At 34.5% G+C, this 18,108-nt stretch overlaps 2 protein-coding genes and 1 long non-coding RNA gene across 6 annotated transcripts in view; all 3 read right to left on the bottom strand.

Annotated features, from left to right (window-relative positions):
• Nucleotides 1-307: 307 nt before the first annotated feature.
• On the bottom strand, nucleotides 308-1,871 carry LOC148673118 (uncharacterized). Its single transcript, XR_015935940.1, has 2 exons — nucleotides 1,080-1,871; nucleotides 308-954 (listed from the first exon to the last, which is right to left on the bottom strand). It is a non-coding gene; the product is annotated as an uncharacterized LOC148673118 (long non-coding RNA).
• A 439-nt stretch (nucleotides 1,872-2,310) lies between these two features.
• On the bottom strand, nucleotides 2,311-8,105 carry nxnl2 (nucleoredoxin like 2). Of its 2 annotated transcripts, XM_088629395.1 has the most exons (4): nucleotides 6,165-8,105; nucleotides 5,225-5,726; nucleotides 4,303-4,317; nucleotides 2,311-2,882 (listed from the first exon to the last, which is right to left on the bottom strand). In XM_088629395.1, the coding sequence occupies exons 2-4, from the start codon at nucleotides 5,524-5,526 to the stop codon at nucleotides 2,714-2,716; spliced, it is 486 nt and encodes a 161-aa protein (XP_088485521.1). In that variant the 5' UTR covers nucleotides 5,527-5,726; nucleotides 6,165-8,105; the 3' UTR covers nucleotides 2,311-2,713. The 2 variants fall into 2 exon arrangements, with proteins under 2 accessions (XP_088485521.1, XP_088485523.1); XM_088629397.1 differs by lacking the exon at nucleotides 4,303-4,317 and having other exon boundaries at nucleotides 6,165-7,136.
• A 4,377-nt stretch (nucleotides 8,106-12,482) lies between these two features.
• spina (spindlin a) overlaps nucleotides 12,483-18,108 on the bottom strand; it is a 57,420-nt gene continuing 51,794 nt past the window's right edge. For all 3 annotated transcript variants that reach the window (XM_088629392.1, XM_088629393.1, XM_088629394.1), the window contains exon 6: nucleotides 12,483-15,694. In XM_088629392.1, coding sequence (XP_088485518.1) covers nucleotides 15,495-15,694 — 200 coding nt within the window. In that variant the 3' untranslated portion in view covers nucleotides 12,483-15,494. The remainder of the gene's footprint in view (nucleotides 15,695-18,108) is intronic.

The raw sequence follows: 18,108 nt of genomic DNA, 5'->3' as shown, positions 1-18,108 counted from the left end.
AGACAATATGAGTTATGGGTGCTGTGTTTTTACGATGGTAAGCAAATTAAGTTGACGGTAGTTTAATATGTATTATGGAATAGTGTTTCTAGCAGCAAAAAACAACCTGTGCAGTTTTCAAAACAATTAACTAAATTTCTATAATTCTACTGCAAAATTGTACTGTCAGGAAGATCTGTTTGTTTACATGATGGTTAAGTAGACTCTGTAATCCCTTGTGGTATTATTACGCGAGCTCTGGAGAACTGAAAGAGCACTCTTGTTCAAAAACAAAAACACAGGACTCCACAGACTACAGATCACTGTATTAACTCACTTATACACTTTATTTTATAAAACATTTCTCATCAATATATTGCAAAGTACTACAATATACTGCAGTACTGAAAAGAGCAAGAACATGGATGAAACTTAAAAAACATCATACAATATACAAAAAAACTATTTTAAACAATTAAGTTTAAGTTTTAAGATGAGAGTTATAAACAGACATACTGTTCTATCCTTAACTTCTGTTTATTAGTGATTACATTGTCAAAGATCTAATCCCCTCAAATCTAAAACAAAACTTACAGGAAATGACAGCTTTCAAGTTGTTTCTAATACCTAAAAAATGGGGAAAACCCAAACTTTATCTTCTATTAACCTTAAAATCTATAAGATTTGGAAGATTAAAAATTATAAATATAAACCAGTCTCAATAACATATACAAAAACATTCACTTTGTGATTCAACAAAGTCAATTAAATATCACACTTTATTTAAAAGCGAAAGGGATTAACTTAGAAAAAAGATTTAAATGGTTCTTAATATGTGTGCAGCAGAATGAAAGCAACAGAGCAGTGAACAAGCAGGACAATGAAGACTAAATCATCAAAGCATTGAGTGGACAATTCACTCAACTTATCCTCGAGGACTCTTGGCCTTCCCTGAAAAACTATCGGTGACAGAATCTTGGGTATAGACAGAGCAGACCACAGTTGATTAACAGCACAGTATTTTTTACAACTTCAGCTAGAATTGACCTCATGTCAACAAGGTTGATGGTTTGAAATGATGATTTACTTGTTTACAGTACTAATATAAAAACTGACTGTATGTGTAATTGCTTCATAAATATGGTCTCTAGAAATATGACAATAAAGAGCTAAAATGGAACTAACTGAAAAAATATTGATCTATGTTCTGAAAACCATCAATGGTTCACTTATTTTAAATGAATGTTTTTCCCATAAACTACATCCAGTAGTCCTACAGTACATTAAATCTATTTGCCTATTGCAATACCTGCCATAAAATATACACAATCCATGTAATGCAGGTTTTACCCAAAAATGAAACATTAACCTCTTTTTTGAGGTTAATTTGAATAAAATAGAATTGTTTTAAGCCTTTTTATATCAGAAGTGTGTAAAATGTTGATAATTTTGCCAAGTAAGCATTCCCTTCAAAGAAAATAGTCTAGTTTGCTCCAAATAATTCATACCATAATGCAATATAATTGAAAACAACATCTGAAAATAAAATCAGTATTTTTTGCAAAAATTAAAATATGAAAAATTGTATCAGTATTGGATATCTCAAAAGCATGTGTAATGTAATTGCAGTAATTGCAACATCAGAAATATGAGGTCTGCAGCAGAATTCTCTCATAACAATAGAATGAGAAGACATGAATTTGCCAAACAGCAAATAACCAACTTCCATGTTACATGCAACCATATGATGTAGCTGAATGAATCCTATATTGAGCTTTTGGACAGTCACAGCAGCAATTCACTATTATTGAAAAAGAATGTCATAACTTCTATGAAGTATAGAAGGGGGTTTGTTTAGCATCCTATGGTCCTGGTGCACTTGTTAAACTCTACAGATGAACAAGTAATAGGTTTACTCCATGCTGAAAAAAAGAAGAAAGAGAACACAACGTTTCGGCCGTGGAGCCTGAGGTGTCACCTGAAGAAGGCTCCACGGCCGAAACGTTGTGTTCTCTTTCTTCTTTTTTTCAGCATGGAATAAACCTATTACTTGTTCCTTTGCAGCCTACGCATGCTGACGCAGCTACCCACCTGAACTACTAAACTCTACAGATGGGTGCATAACTGAAACTAATACTGAGTATCTTATAATTTTTCATGTTTTCATTAATTAATGCAACAGATATAAATGTACACTTACATTTTTTCTTCTTGCCAAAACTAACTTTCAGTCACTTTGTATCAATGGTATTAATACATTTGGATCCAGCTGTAAATTATGTGTGATAAGCAAATGTGAAAACAACCATCCATTAACACAGAGACAAACTCTTAAAACACAAAGCAAATTTATTGTCATCCTTCCACTAACCTATTGTACACATCTGAGGGCAGAAAACCTGAAGAACACTTTAAATAATGTGCCTCACCAAAAGTTAGACATTCAATCTGCTTACACTCTTAGGCTGGTTTATATGTCATAGCAATCTATTTTTTAAAACTAAATCTGCTTATTTTCAAACAAAAATAGAAAGTCTCTGTCTAAAAATAATTTATTTGTTCTGTACATCTTAAATAATAAAAATGCAGTTTTAAAAAAAATTGTATAGTAAAATGTATTTGCATAGGTGTCTACATTTTGTATTAAAACCTCTTATTACATGTTTTTATCTAGGACTAATGTGCAAAGAAAGTACTCTTCCAGCATTCAGTTACAACTGAGTTCGTATCCTCTCTAACCAGGAAAATTCTGGAAGATTTCTGCCACTTCCAGCCAGTTCCTAAAACAAGCTAACCCCTTGTCCCGGATTTGTTTTCGTCCTTTGTCTGTGATGACTTCTCCATTTTCCTTGACAATCACCAGCTTTGGTATCGCAGTAATGTTGTATTTCTTCTTTAAATCACTGCAAGAGAGGAGCAGACATTACGTTAAGAAGAGATGCAGCAAATGTGGCAGTTGTTATTAAATAAATGACATCAAATGTGTTACTGAAGGTGAAATATAGAGATCAGGATCTTCATTTCAAAATTGTATTTTTTTTATTTAAATGGACTAGCAAACGGTCTTCCTCTTACACTGAATGAGGGGTACTGGCCCACTTGATATCTGAATTAACCTAATTCTACTAATAAATCTACTTTATGTAATCTGTGTCTAAAGGCAAGACACTGCAAAGAACAATTTAAATCAGCAATGCATTACGCCTTTTGGAACATGAGAGCTGCAAAATAGGTTGTTTCACCCAGTTTTAAAACGTATTAGCAGAAGCAACAAACATTGAAGCAGTATCCATAACAGAATCACACTGAACAAATATGACATCATATGCAATAAAAATTATATATAATTAAATACATGTTAATACTTAGAACCCATAAATGTTTTTAACATAAATCTAGTTATGCGGGTATCAAGCATTACACTGGAAATTATTTATAGTTTTTTATATATAAATTATTTATATATTTTTTAACTCAAAAATATTTTACCATTCCTTTAAAAATACACTTGAAAATGTGAATAAAAGAACCTTTGACATTAAAACTATACAACCAGTGTGTAGTATAGTCCAGTTTCTAAAAATGCCAAAAGTTTTTATGTTATGAAAAATTGTATGTTATGAAAGAGAAAAATATAGTTGCATTTATACACCTGGCGATTGCTGTACAAACTTTTTCAAATAAAAAGGATGAGATACTTTTAAAAGATGTCACATGATCGTATATTCATTAGTGATATATCAATTTATTATGCATTCAAATACAATGGGGAACAGCATGAACAGATTCTCCATTCTTACAATTCTGTCAGCATAAATTCAACATGAATCTAATGTATGGTGAGTGTTTTTCCCAGTTTTATTTGGTGCATATATTTAGGCAGTACGAACTAGCAATAACAAAGGGGAATAATGAGATAAGATAGATCTGTATAACTGGTTTAAAATAACAATAGCTTACAAGACATTATCCATGACAGTAAACTTGACAGCTGTAAAGAACTAAGATGACATATGATTATTTTAAATCATACATAGCAATGGATTTTGCAGCAATATGTTTTAAGTAGCCAAAACAATCAAATGCATTTGTTCTGATTTCATATTGCTAAATGCATAGGCAATTTAGTGAAGAGCTACGTATATGTTCATTCTTGAATTAACTAAGTAGCAAAATAAATATTGATGTACAAGGAAATACTAACATTAATATGTCAATGTGAAAAACATTAAAACAAGTAATTGAAATTTTGGCTATTTTTATACTTAATCTCATTAAGTTTGACTCTTAAACCTCTTACAGACAAGGTCAAAGAGTACATACCTGAGAGTAATTCCTCTGGCACAACCAAGAAATTGAATAACATTAAATTGTATTACAATTTCACACATACTGTACATTAATAAAATGTACAGCTTAAATGCCGTAAGTTACCTGTAAACATTGATCACCATGACTGACTAAACTACACCATAAACTATTTTAACATACACTAAAAGACAACGATTAGAAGGTCATGCGGAGAAAATGAAGGTTTTGCACACTTAAAGCACACACTATTCTCATGAAAACCCCTTGCAAATAAATTATATTAGCTCTAACATTATTTCATAAAACAGTACTTTCTCATGCTCTTCGTTCAGGACACAAGTAAATGCCAGTCTGCTAGTGAAAGGCACAAAAGCCAGTGTATTCATCTAGCCGTTCTTATTAGAATGGTTAGCCTAAAATACAACAGGTTTAGTTTAAAATAAACTCTGACAAAGAAGAAACAGAAATAACTCGATCGTTAGAATGTATAACTCACCTTGGAACGGAGAGAAATATTCATTTGATTTGATTACTTTAGATTTCCTGAACTATCTCCCACAAAAGATTAAGATTGATCAATTCAGACCATATTTTTAAAGCGGGTCCTTTAAAAAGAAGCTGTAAACCTTTCAGCGAGGGTTTAAAGACAAAGGCTCCACTGTCTTTTTAACCACACGCCACATAGATAAACAGAATGATCAAACCAACAGTGTGATTCGTTTGAAGCGCCCTATATAATCTAAATATGCTGTCTTTGTACAAAATCTCTCAATTTGATATTTGTACGAGCTTTCAACCTGGATCTATTACCTTACAAGTTTCTTTACTGATGTTACATAAGGGGCTTATCTTATGTTGTGTACTAACACAGTCGTGGTTTCAAGAATGCTTCTATCACATAATGCGGTGACCTGGAAGACCACAATGAACTTACTGCTTGAACTGATCATTCCAGGGCAACGCCAGCCAGTCTCCGTGCATATCGTGCATGTACTCCACCATCTCTTCCAAGGACTTGTCCGAAGAGATGAAGACGATCTCAAACTGGGCTGGTGGGTCGTTTTCCTCTGTCAGCTCCGTGTAGAAATCACACAGGATAGGGGTGAAATCACGGCAAGGGGGGCACCAACCAGCAGAAAAATACAAGCCCACCACCTTATTTCTGAGAGCCTCTTCAGGGTCAATGGCTTCCCCATCTTTATTCATAAGTATCCGACCAGAAAAGACATCCACCATTTTAATCCAGGCTATTATTAGAATACTACCTTCTTTAAATTCCCGAGAAGGATAAATTAACCTTTTAATGATATAACAACTTTTAGTTCAGAATCGATACGGTGGCGTGTTTTCCTTTGTGTAGATTTTCTCTGCCGTAGTAATCGTCCAATGGTTCCTTAAAGTTGAATGTACTCCTTCAGAATAAGCCGCCGAACCTCCTAAAACGATAAACGGGTTGCAAGACGTTTAAGAAAACGAGTCAAACATAAATGTTTAACATTCGTTTTCTATATGAAACGATAAGGCATTACAACTCTTCTTCCAGGCACATTTTGTTTTCGGTGTACACTTACACTTACAGCTACTGAGCTTAACAAGCTGAGTGAAGCCATAAATAAATCCATCCACTTAAAAAAACAACAACTTTTATCCATGCATTTTAAATATCTATTCTTACACATGAACTAAAATAACACTGTAAAGTCGTTACCAAGCTTTAATCATTACTTTCTGGTTATGCTTCGCTATCTCATTCCGGTTTACTTGCAGTTTAATAGCAGTGTCTCAACATCTATTTAAACGTAGACCAAAATATTAATACAGTTTAAAAACAGCCAGTGAGCGAATCTTTTTAGTGTGACTCGCCATCTACTTACTGTATCAGAGGTGCTTTCTCCAACCCTTTCCGGCTGATGTGTAGCTGAAGAAACCTTAACCTGACAACAAAATCACCCGAATTCATTCCGATTGACTGTTCAGTAAACCAATGAGAAACACATTTTAAAGCGAAGGCGGAACGTTTAGTCAGTTTTCACCAATGAAATGTCCTAAAGGCGAACGAGGCGGAACTGCCAAGGCTACTGTCTCCGAGCCCTGTGTAAGAACTGTACCTGCAACCCCCGGGATTTTTACGCGCCTTACTGGGAGGGCATTCATTTTTTCCTTTTTATTTCTATATTACAGTTTTAGAATAACACATAATAATGTTCCACAACATAATTCCAAAGCTAGCTCATTGTATAATGCATGTCTGGTGGTCTCTCACTTAAAATTCATTACCTTTCTAAACACCCAGTGAAGCTAAGCGAGGCATGGTCTGGACAGTACACTGTTGTAGCAGGAATGGAAACCTCCAAGGAAATCCAGATTGCTGTTATTTGGGATGAAAAGTAAATATATAAAAAAGGAATTATTAAATAGAAATGGGGAATACTAAAATTCAAAAGGGAAATGTCCTGTACTGTATATTTGGTAAGCAAAGGTTTAAGAGCTCTGGTGAAAGAAGTTACATATAAGTTTTTGGAGTCTAATTTTAAAACATATTAAGTTAGTCTGCACAGAATGAATACCTCAAACATGGTAAAATAGTCTCTTCATCTTGACATGCCTTACCACTTTTTGAGTGACCCTCACTTCACCCTCTGCCCCCCTATGACCTAGGATCAACAGAATATTTCGTGCCTCTGTGGAAGCTTCAGTATTTAAAACTACTGTTTCAACTTCTGTTTTTGCCAAAGGATATTTTTAAGGATAAGTTTTCAAGTTTCTGGGATAAAATGAGAAAAATGTCAGTTTATATATGTAAAAACCTGTCTTCTGCAACATACTGTATATATTAATTATTAACATATAGTACAGATATTGTGTTAGGTATATCTTATCTAACACTATTACAGTATACTACACTTTTCTGTCCAAATGGATATTTTTTTCCTGTCTTGCAACAGTGAATGCAAGTATTCTTAAATGAGAGATGAAGTCACTTCTTTTGGATTCAGACCAGGTGTATAAAAATTACTAGTACAAATGAGCATTTTAAAGAATACCTCTTAGGTAAACATGTCGAGTCTAGGAGTTACAATTCACTTATACATTACATTTCTGAATGGTCATTGACCAACAGCGTCTAATACAAATGCTGGGAAAATTGGGTTCTTTCCACAATTTGAGGAATTGCTGCTTTATTTTGATAGAAATGGACTGCAATTGATTAGTTGTGTATCAACTCTACCACACCAATTTTTAACTTAGAAGTTAATCACAATCATACTTAAGGGCTAATTACTAATAAATGTACCGCCCTATAGTTATAGACTTAATGCAGGTCTTTAGGGTTGGATGAAGCATATTCAGTGCCAGGTTATTTTAATACTACGAATATTAAAATCCAGTATCTAATTATGATATCACACAGGGCTTTAAACTTAAAATCACAGTATTTTACTTGACTTCCTGCACACATTCAAAATACCATTTGGGCACAATTTTTATTTTATTTTCTCCAGTACTTGTGTCAATAAACAGTTCCATGAGATACGTAGATCAATTAACTTCTAATAGTCAAGTGAGTCTGATGGATTCTCCTCAGTTGCAAACACGGTGGGTTTAACCTAAGTAAGGTAAATATCCCCCATTTTAAGACAATGAGATTTTTGTTTTGTAAGATGTGGGATGCACCTCCAGAATGCCAATGAGGATATAATCATTATGAAAATGCTACCATATTATTAAATGCCTCTAATGCAAAATTATTAAAGACATGGGGGGAGAGACATACAAATGCATGCAAACAACTACCAAATACATTGTATCTAAAATAGGCGATTGGAAAATAGTTATAATACATTGAAAAAGTGACTACACTGTAATATCAAAGAACAAAAACAGCCTTCAAATTTTGTAACCTTAATGAAATGTTAGTAATAGTTGATTTAACAAATAACATACAGGTTTACATTTTTGTATTATTTTAATTAATATGTGTTATATTTGTAAAAAATACCTATTTCTAAATACACAATGTTCATATTAATACCATGTAAAAATACTGAAAATAAGTGCTACAAATTTAACCTACTACATGACAAAAAAGCATGAGCAGTTTCACTAACCCTGTAAATATTGATCTCAATAACGTTAGCAAGAACTATAAAAATGCATAAGACACTGAACTTCCAATTGTGCCACCTGTCACCAAATACTAAGGAGATAACTTGCTGCACCAGGAAGAGGACAATCCTTCCATCTGTTTTCTAACTGCTTTATCCAAGGGTCACAGGGGAGTTAAAGCACTGCCTTGCAGCCTGGGGTCCAAGATTCAGTTCCGAGGGTGCTATCTGTGTGGAGTTTGTATGTTCTCCCCTGGTTTGTGTGGGTTTCCTTCCACACTCCAAAGACATGCTTGCAGGTTAATTGGCTCCTGAGAAAACTGGCCCTGGTGTAACTGTCTGTATGTTTGTGTCTATGTGTCTAACCTGGAAATGGATGGTTGGATGTTCTTGCTAAAAAACTTACACGAGGCGGAAGGTTTGAATAATTTGTCACACTACCTCTAAGAAAAAGAATCAGTTTCATACAAGATAAAACACTAAGTTAAAGAAACAGAAACAGTTTCTTCTTATATTTATCCTTATGTCTTACTGTTATAATGTTTAAGTTTCTAAGAAAATTAAAAGTGCTCTAAACTGTCACTTTGCATTCCGGTTTCAAAGAATATTGTTCTGTGTGGTATTTAGAGTCAACATATACTTCAAAGTGATTAATTTAACTTTAACCAATTAGGTGTACAGTATGTTAAACCTTTACATATTCAAACCTAGTCTGACTGATGAAAAATGAAGAGTGGATCTTCAAATTCATGATGCTGCCATCTATAGGGAGATGTTGGAATATAATGTGAAATTATTTTTCAATTTAACAAACCCTCAATAAGGAATCCCACTGCACTAAGAAACAAGAACAGCAGCAGCCAAAAAGCCATAATTCAAAACAAAGCATCAGTATCATAGTCTATTATGGCACTTGTCAAAGAAATGGGGTAATTAAAATGAAATGCAGGTGTGCTGGTTTACAATGGGTTAGCTGTTAGTACAGTATTAGGGAATTCTGGTGATGTAACTTTTAATAGTCTTAAAAATTATGAGTAGTGGTTTTCAGTGGCTGTCTGTGAAAGATTAGGTGCATTTGTTATAAATCGGGGGAGGGTTATGGATGTAAAAGTTAAAAATCATGACACCAATAAAAACATCAGATAAAATATACCATATAATAAATAAAAACAACTACCATATGGTTTCCTTATTGTTTCCCTGGCACAGTGTGGTACAGTGCATTGAAAGAGACATTTACAATAGCTACAAACTAAGAGCATAGACTTAATTACAAATTACAACTTTACAATTACTCTGAGTCGAGGCCTTCTGTACTTCAAAGTTACCTTCACTCATCCTCTCTGAGTTGGAGCAAATGTAGTGTTCACTGACTGGGGGGATGCAGTGAGACAATGCCAGTTTCTAAGCAACAAAAAGACCATCCACAGGACAATCTGCTCTTAAAAACTGATGCTAAACAATAAGAATGGTTTCTCTATGTCAACTGATGCAGCACAGAGATAAACGCTCTGCCTGCCAGGTACTAGAAGGATTTAAATGATCAAACAAATGAAATTACCCTAAATTTTAAATAAAAAATGACCCCATCTGGTCTCTTCCAAGCTGTTAGGTTTCAGTGCTCAGATTAGGTCAGATATGCTGGAGTGGATGATGAGAGAGTTTATGGCCTTCCCTACTTCTGATAAACTCACTGGTCATACACATTCTTTAATGTATTAAATAGTGCTATGTTCTTCCATGACTGTCACCTTAATGTCACCGTCTTTAAAGGTTTCTGGCTGCGTGCCAAAGAATTAGAATACTGTTTTTGCTCTGTTAAGACTAACTAAAATGACAGGTTCACATTTTTAATGACTCAAGAAGTATATTAATAATGTGTAGAACACAGGGTATCAGTACTGCTGTCGCTGATTTAAAGGAAACAGCTTTATAAGAAAACCTGGAATTACTTAGATGCTTTCTTTGGCAAGGTGAGCAGAGTGGATTGGCGTCCAGAAATTTAAGTTTCTAGCTAACCCAGTCCTCTCATTTCATCCACTGAAATGTCTGTGAAGACACTATTTCAAAAACCACATCTGAGACTGTCCGCGATTACCCTCCTATCTTGAGTAACTAGTATGCCTGGTGCTTATAATAAATAGGCACCGACAGATCATGGGTTCTTCTCACTCTCTCCCCTGCTGTGCCACCTCTGTCTTACCCCTTACCTCCCTGTGGATTGAGAAGCTTGATTTTCAACAGTTACTCCACCCACCCCTTTTCCTTGGTAGGAATTCAATAGTGGTGACTATTTTTAAGTTTAATGTTAAATGTGTATCATCGACTCCAAATCACAAAATCCAGTGTCCATTGTTTTAATCAGGACCTACAATATTTGAACAAACTTAATGTTTTCCCCCCAAAAGCAGAAAATCAAAATCAAATTCCTCTTAAGTGTTCGGACTGTGTATATTTAATGTAGCTACAGACCTCTTAAGAGTGGAGCAGCAAGTCTTCTCAGAGAATTTAGAATTAAAATGACATGAACCTTCAAAAAGATTTTTATATGAATGAACCTCTTTACTCTTTACAAATGGTTGTTGCTGTCAGTTCTGGTAAGAGCGAGGTTCTCTTAGAAGGAATACCTTGAAACATTCTACATATACTCTATGTAATTTCCATTTACAATACATAATCTTTACCCGTCTGAAACCTTCTGCTAAGATGAACCTTAGTATACCCTAAATATCCAAGATCTAGAATTCAAGAAATTGAATGTGCTTGTCTTAAGCTACAACATGCATGAGCAGATCATTAAGCAACTATTGTGTCCGTTTAAAAGATGGTTTCTAGCATCAGATGATTATTCTCAACTTCAGGTCTAAAGAAACCCGTGTTTCATGTATCTCAAAGTATACTCCATAGAGGGAAAATACAAAATTGTGGTTTTGAATAACTGCTGTTCAAGCGCAAATCACATTAAATAATAATCTAAAACATTTAACACTAACGCATTTAATATTTTAAAATGGAATGAATCTTACAGGCATATTTTGTGACAGTTTTCATGTAGCCACTATTACATATATTCAACTTGCTATGATTTCAGGTGTACTTCTATTACTGTTTAGTCCTAACCTAAATTTTCTAAATCTATACAATGATGTACAGTTTTTGGGTGTTATTCTCTATTCAGTGAAATCTACCTTTAATTTACCTTCAAATATTTTACAGATTTTGCTGTTTGCATACTTTAATACAAACCTTAATTAAAATATATTTCTTAATTCAATTAAGATGTACAAGCTGAAATTTTCTCTTTAACATGTCCATGAGAAGATGAAAACTGTTTGAATACAATGACATTCATAGTGGTCTGAGACACTTTACAGCTTTCTAACTTTTCAGTTATATTCCACAAATGAAACAAACATTGATCAATTGATACTGTAAATGAACTACATATCCAGTCCTACAATGGGAGATATTTTGCAGCTTCTCTAGGTACAAATATCTGTCTACCTGTCATTTATGGCTTTATTTTTTAAACATTTCAAGCTCCAAGTATGATTTCCAGACATAACTGGTTTTAGTAAAGATCCATGTACACCAACGTAACCGCCTACATTCATTTTTTTAAGTTTTCATATACAATCACCCTTTTCTGATTATTAAAAGCAAAGATTTAATAATCAGAAAAGAAAGCTTAAAAGTAAGGTAAAATGGCAGTTAAATAAAATACATAAGATTCAAGATCCTCTTCTGACACCTGGCTGACATCCTTCACAAGAAAGCTTAATTTTCCATATCATAATCAAAGTACCAAGGACGTCTTTAACAGCAATACTGCTTTAATCAGTCGTATCCAACAACTGGTCACCATCACTAGTTTTTCACATCAGTCAAATTCTGTGTATACATTTCTACACTTTGCTAGACCTACAGTAAATAAAACAAATTACTTAAAAAATAAGTGCATGTTAATGTTGTCATCTCAAATCACCTGCCAGAAGTGCAACTTATTATTACAAGTTGAATGTCAAGATTTCAAAAGACTCAAGACAAAGAAACATTGCTGCCAATTACAAATGTTCCAACACTGAATTTCACATAAAGTTTTATTTTTAAATGTTATAAGGATAGACTTACATCATAATTATAAAAATTACTTACAGAATTAAGTAACAGGTTTTAAAGTGTTTATACTTCTAATGCAAATAACAGTATCTATCTACATTGTTCGTAAAACTGATTAAACAAGCGGTCCAATAGAAGCCATTTACCTAGACGCAAAAGAAAACATGGAGACCTTTGAACTATACATGTATCTGTAACCATCAAATTGCACTGTATTATACAAAATAAAGAGCAACAGCATCTAAAAGGGACCATATAGTGATTTTTTAAAGATATTTTTTATTAGGCATCTTAAAAAAAAAACTAGTCTTTAAGTGAATCTTATTTTGATATGTAAATTAGTGTATCATTTATATTTTTGAACTGATAAGGCTTTATTCCCCTCCTGTGTATGGATTTCAATTATGGCACTCAAAAAGACAAAAGAAGTTTTTTGCAGTGAACAGTTACATCTGTTAAAGGTATGATCCCTCAAATGCTGAATAACACTGGTAACTGCCTTTAACTTGGCACTCCACTTTCATCACCAGTGCATTTGACCCTATCGAGCATTATAAAAAAATGAAAACAAAATAAAAAAGGAACATCACGATTAGCATACACAAAGAACTTAAATAACTGGTTCTAGAAAAAACAGAAACAAAACAAAAGACGTCTTAACATGCAACTCGCACTAGTTACATTAATTGCTCTACCTCTCTAAGCATGCAAAAAGAATGGTCTGCTTTTAAAACTTTCAACGTGAAACCGACATCAAACACAGTACAATATTACAGTAGGTAAATGAGAAAGGCCAGTAATCTTACATATATATATATATTTTGGGCTTGCGTGGTCACAAGCCCCTTGACGTTTGATAAGATTGAACCCCTATAACAAGGGATTTTGCATTTAGTTACCAGGATAACACGAGCCGAGCATGTAGATCTGAAACCTGAGCCCAGAGCAGATGGGCAGAGAAATGGACTGAGAATTCAGTGCACTGAATTATCCTGCTAGTGCTACAGCATGATAAAGAGCACGTTTCTCTTATCCATGAGTAAGTAGAGCAATATTTTAGCAGGATCCACTGCTTTTTATGTAAACAAAGCAAGAAGCAGCACCACAAGGGGGTCAGCTTACAGAATACAGAGACCCTAGCCTTGCAAAATAAGCTGATAAAATCTTAATACTCACCAATATAAACAATACTAATAACTTTCAAAATACACAGGTATAAATATTTTTATGTGCCGTTTGAATATCCAGGCATCCATGCTAAGGTTAAAACAAGCAGAATACAAGGAAATCAAACTCATAATTCAAATGTTGCTGCCACTCGTGATTTCATGTTTTTTCCCCCATCTGTAGAAGCCCAGGTTAGAGATTTCCACACAATTTTAGCATCACTGAGTAAAAATAAAATTATTATAAGATCTGCAGAGGCTGAATTTCAAACACTGTTCTTTAACACAATGAATAACATTTACAACTGGCAATTTAGTGCTTAATGTTACAACAGTAGCCACTGTTAACATTATCAAGGAACCTTTGGTCACCCATTTTGAACTCAACAAAATCTGTAAGGATGGGTACACCTAGAAAACCTATTGTGCTGATCTGATGTTTTTATACCATTCAGCTGTAATGAGGCACGTGCCTTAAGGTTTAAATTGAAAAGGGGAACTGAAACACAAAACTACAAGTTATTGTAAACTCTTAAAGTAGCTAAATGAACATTATTTCACTATATATTTTTTAATGTTTGATGCTAGCATTTTAAAACCAAGACAACTTATTTTACTGCTTTTATTTGGAAAAAATAAAACATTTGAGAGGAATGGTGTAATTAAGGTATAATTTAACACTTTATCAAGATTAGCTTTAAGGTATTTTAGTGATGACCTTTAATTCTCAGTTATGCAGCTACCTAACCAAAAGCTTATACTGGTCTTGTTTGAAATGGTCAAATGCTGAATTCGAAATGAAATCAATATGTGTAGTTAAGTGATCTTTTGCAAGAATTTTCAACCCATATAGTTTGGAAGGACAAAATATTCTAAAAGATAGTTATACATTTCCTATGAAAATATGGACAAAATTTGTTTTTGTGCCCAAAGACTGTTTTTGTTTTTGAATAAGGATTTTATTTTATTTTAATTCTAAAGTATTAAAACACAAATTAAATAAGGTTTATGTAGTTTGCAAGGATCATCTAACAAATGCAACAGGGTTCCTTCAGGATCTTTAAAGTCTTTCATTATCATTGCTCCAGATAGTACTGGAAATGTATGTAACGTACAGGATATTTATATACAGTACGCCTCTAAATCAAATTTAGGTTTACAAGTGCTTATCGTATCTAGTTCTTGACACGTAAATTTAAAGTTAGTGCTTAGTGCCCAACTGTAGTTAACAATAAGCATCTACATTAAATTCTTTAAATCCTTTAAGGATATATGTCTACATGCTTCATAAACAATCTGAGTTTTAAATAAACCTCCCATTTTTATAAGAGACAACAAAAACAAGTTAACAATATTCTCCCCACCCTAGTTAAAATGATAAAAAAACGTCAAGAAATAAAAAGTTTCTTCAAGATTATTCAATCAAAACACGATTAATTGAAGATTGTTTTTTCCTTTCTGCAGAAAATGTTTGGTCATCTCTGTTAATCCATTTCTTTTGCAAAATTTAGTATTGATGTCAAAAATTCAATTTTTAACTAAGGGGGCAAAAAGTTGTGAAAACTGTATCCTTCTGGGAAATGTTCTCGTGGTGCGTTTTTAATATTGTTAAATTGGGCAGTGCTCTCCCTTCTCTTGGAAATGAAGAAAAGAAAACCTTTGCTGGCAGCCTCAGGGGGCTCACAGGAAACCACAGACTTCAGAGAGCCTGCAAAGGAATATCCATTTGTCTCAAGGTGTCAAGTGAAAAGTTCAAATGATTTGGCAGTTACTTTTTGTGTTGTTGATGCTTTTTTTGTCCCTCTCAACACACTTAAGATGTTTTTACCAAATCATAAACATAAATGTGGTAATCATCATCAAACTTTATGAAATAAACTGATGGTTTGGCCTCAACCTGATGGATGACCATGCCAGTCCTTTTTGAGCCATCTTCTTTGGCATACTCCACTTGTTTTCCAACCAGGCTATCGACTACCTCGCCAGGTTCCCGCTCCGTTGGAGGTGAATCATCTGTGAGAATTTAACAACATGAGTCAGTCAACAACAGGGATTAGCATACCCTGCCAGGACAACTGATTTCTGCACTCATTTTTTAAGAAAGCAAGAAAGCTGCATTCTGAAATTAAATGATAAAAAATATTAAATGAGGGAAGGATGGTGGACAGTCATATAACTTGTTGTGGTCCCCCTATCCTTTGAAGTAATGCAAAAGAGAATAGTATTCATTACTAATTGCTTCTGTGCTGGCAAACTGTGGACTCTGAGGTAAATTTTTAAGGGTCATTAATGGCTATCATAGCCCACGGAGTTTATTAAGATCTTCTCCTAGCCACCTACTCAAGAACTGAACATAGCAAGATCAACTGTTCAATCATTCAGTGTCAATGTTTCAGCTCCCTTGAGTCAAACTAAGGCATAAGGTCCTCAACTCTTAGAGGATCAAACAATATCCACCTACAAACCATTATAATGAAGCATCATGTGGACATGAATCAAAATAATGTTGGTCAATTTGATCAACCCTGTTGCATACATAAAAGAAAACCTTAAGGCTTTAAAAAGGGATAGAGAATTGTTCTACTAGACATCTTCTTAAATTGTAGACAAAAGCACAGTTTATTAACTTAAAACAAGCCCTAAAATGATGTGTATAAAAGAGCATCAGTTACTCAAACAAAACTGATGAACTTGCACTGCTAAAACTTTTATGTTTTTCTTTTATTGTGTTTTGTATCCAAATCAAAGTCAAAAAAGGTTTTGGGTACTAAAAGCAACTTCCTGTTGCTCTTGATTGCAAAGTATAAAAAAGGGTAATAAGCAAGCTTTGGCTGTCTGTTGATCAGTGTTTTGTCACACAGTGTTCAGTGTATAATTAGGGCCAAACTGTTATATGACCACAGCTTATGCTGTTACTATTGAAGCCTGCGTGTGAACCCGGCATACTATATAGTTTGGTTACATATTTAAGTCTTAGTCTTGGTCAGATGGACCAGTTCTGTTTCTGGCCACACACGACTGAAGGACATTTCCACCACGACCTGCTCTCTGTTGTGGTGATCACAAGAGCAAAACACCCAGTCAAGAAGGTAGCGACATGCAGTTAGCAAAGTTATAGGAATGAAATAATGTAAGCAGCAATAAAACCGAACTCTCATCTGTTTTTAGTAAAGATGTATTTTCCATAGTTAATATATTTATTCTTTTAAAGGTTACCTATTTCTGGCTGAAGATCTATATAATCACCTTTAAACCTCTAATTCAGTGGTTCTCAAACTGTGGTACGCATACCAGCAGTGGTACGTGGAGCACCGCCAGCTGTTACGCCATATGACCCTGGAACTTCGTTGTGTGCGCTGAAAAATCGGGACGGGTTTTCATATTTTCTATTTTAAGACGTGTCGAATATGCAGCCTACGTACTACGATACAACGCGCGCTAATACTTGAGTGGCCACAGAGCTACAATGTAATTCTATAGCACTCTATAGGAATGCATGCTACGAAGTAAGTGACCAATTGGATTTAAAAAAAACTTATCTCCAGTAAACAGAGAGGTAGGAGAATGTGCGTGATTTTGGAACAATGCCAATGTTGTAAACACAGGAATGCATAGAAATGCGTGCTAGGAACGCTGGTAATCTTGTGAGCACGGGAAAGCGTGATAGATAACAGAAAAATATTTAAGAACTGTTCTAGGTTAATTTGAGAAAAATACACCAAGCATCTCCGTGTTTCGCTCCCATGCGCATGAAATTAAAACTTCTTTTAATTTCTGAGACAGACTCCTGAAACGGAAATGGGGAAAAATGCAAGCTTGCGGATTGCTAAAGCAGGTAAGCCCCACACTATTTTTGAACAACCTTATTTACCGTTGACAAAAGCTCACACGTATTATGTGTAGAGAAAAAGCTGCTTAACAGCTAGACCTGCTGCCCCCTCTGAAAGACATAGTCACTCATAGAATTATTGAAATGGCGGATGATATCAAAAGTACGCTGGTAGAGCGCATTAAGATGAGCAGATGCTTTTCATTGCAATTAGATGAGTCTGTTGTCGATTTGGCCAATTCCCTCGTTTACGTTAGATATGAGTTTGAGGGTATGTCCCATGAGGACTTTCTGTTCTGTAAGCCGCTTCCAACAGGAACTACAGGAAAGCACATATTTCAGCTTCTGAATGAATTTATCGAAGAGAATGGCATCTACTGGGAAAAATGCATCGGAGTTTGTACAGACAGTGCTAGAGCAATGACAAGCGGACACAGAGGTGTAGTTGCACGAATTAGAGAGGTTGCTCCAGAAATGAATTGGCGCATTGCAACATCCACCAAGAGACCTTTGCCGTCAAGAAAATGCCTGAAGATCTAAAATCTGTTAGACTCTGTTGTGAACTGTATCAAGACTTGGAAAACGAATTCACATCTGC

This window comes from Lepisosteus platostomus, chromosome 4, assembly GCF_059453375.1.
Source record: "Lepisosteus platostomus isolate fLepPlt1 chromosome 4, fLepPlt1.hap1, whole genome shotgun sequence".
Taxonomy (NCBI): domain Eukaryota; kingdom Metazoa; phylum Chordata; class Actinopteri; order Semionotiformes; family Lepisosteidae; genus Lepisosteus; species Lepisosteus platostomus.
Note: the sequence above shows the minus strand (reverse complement) of the source record. Positions and strands in the feature narration are given on the sequence as shown.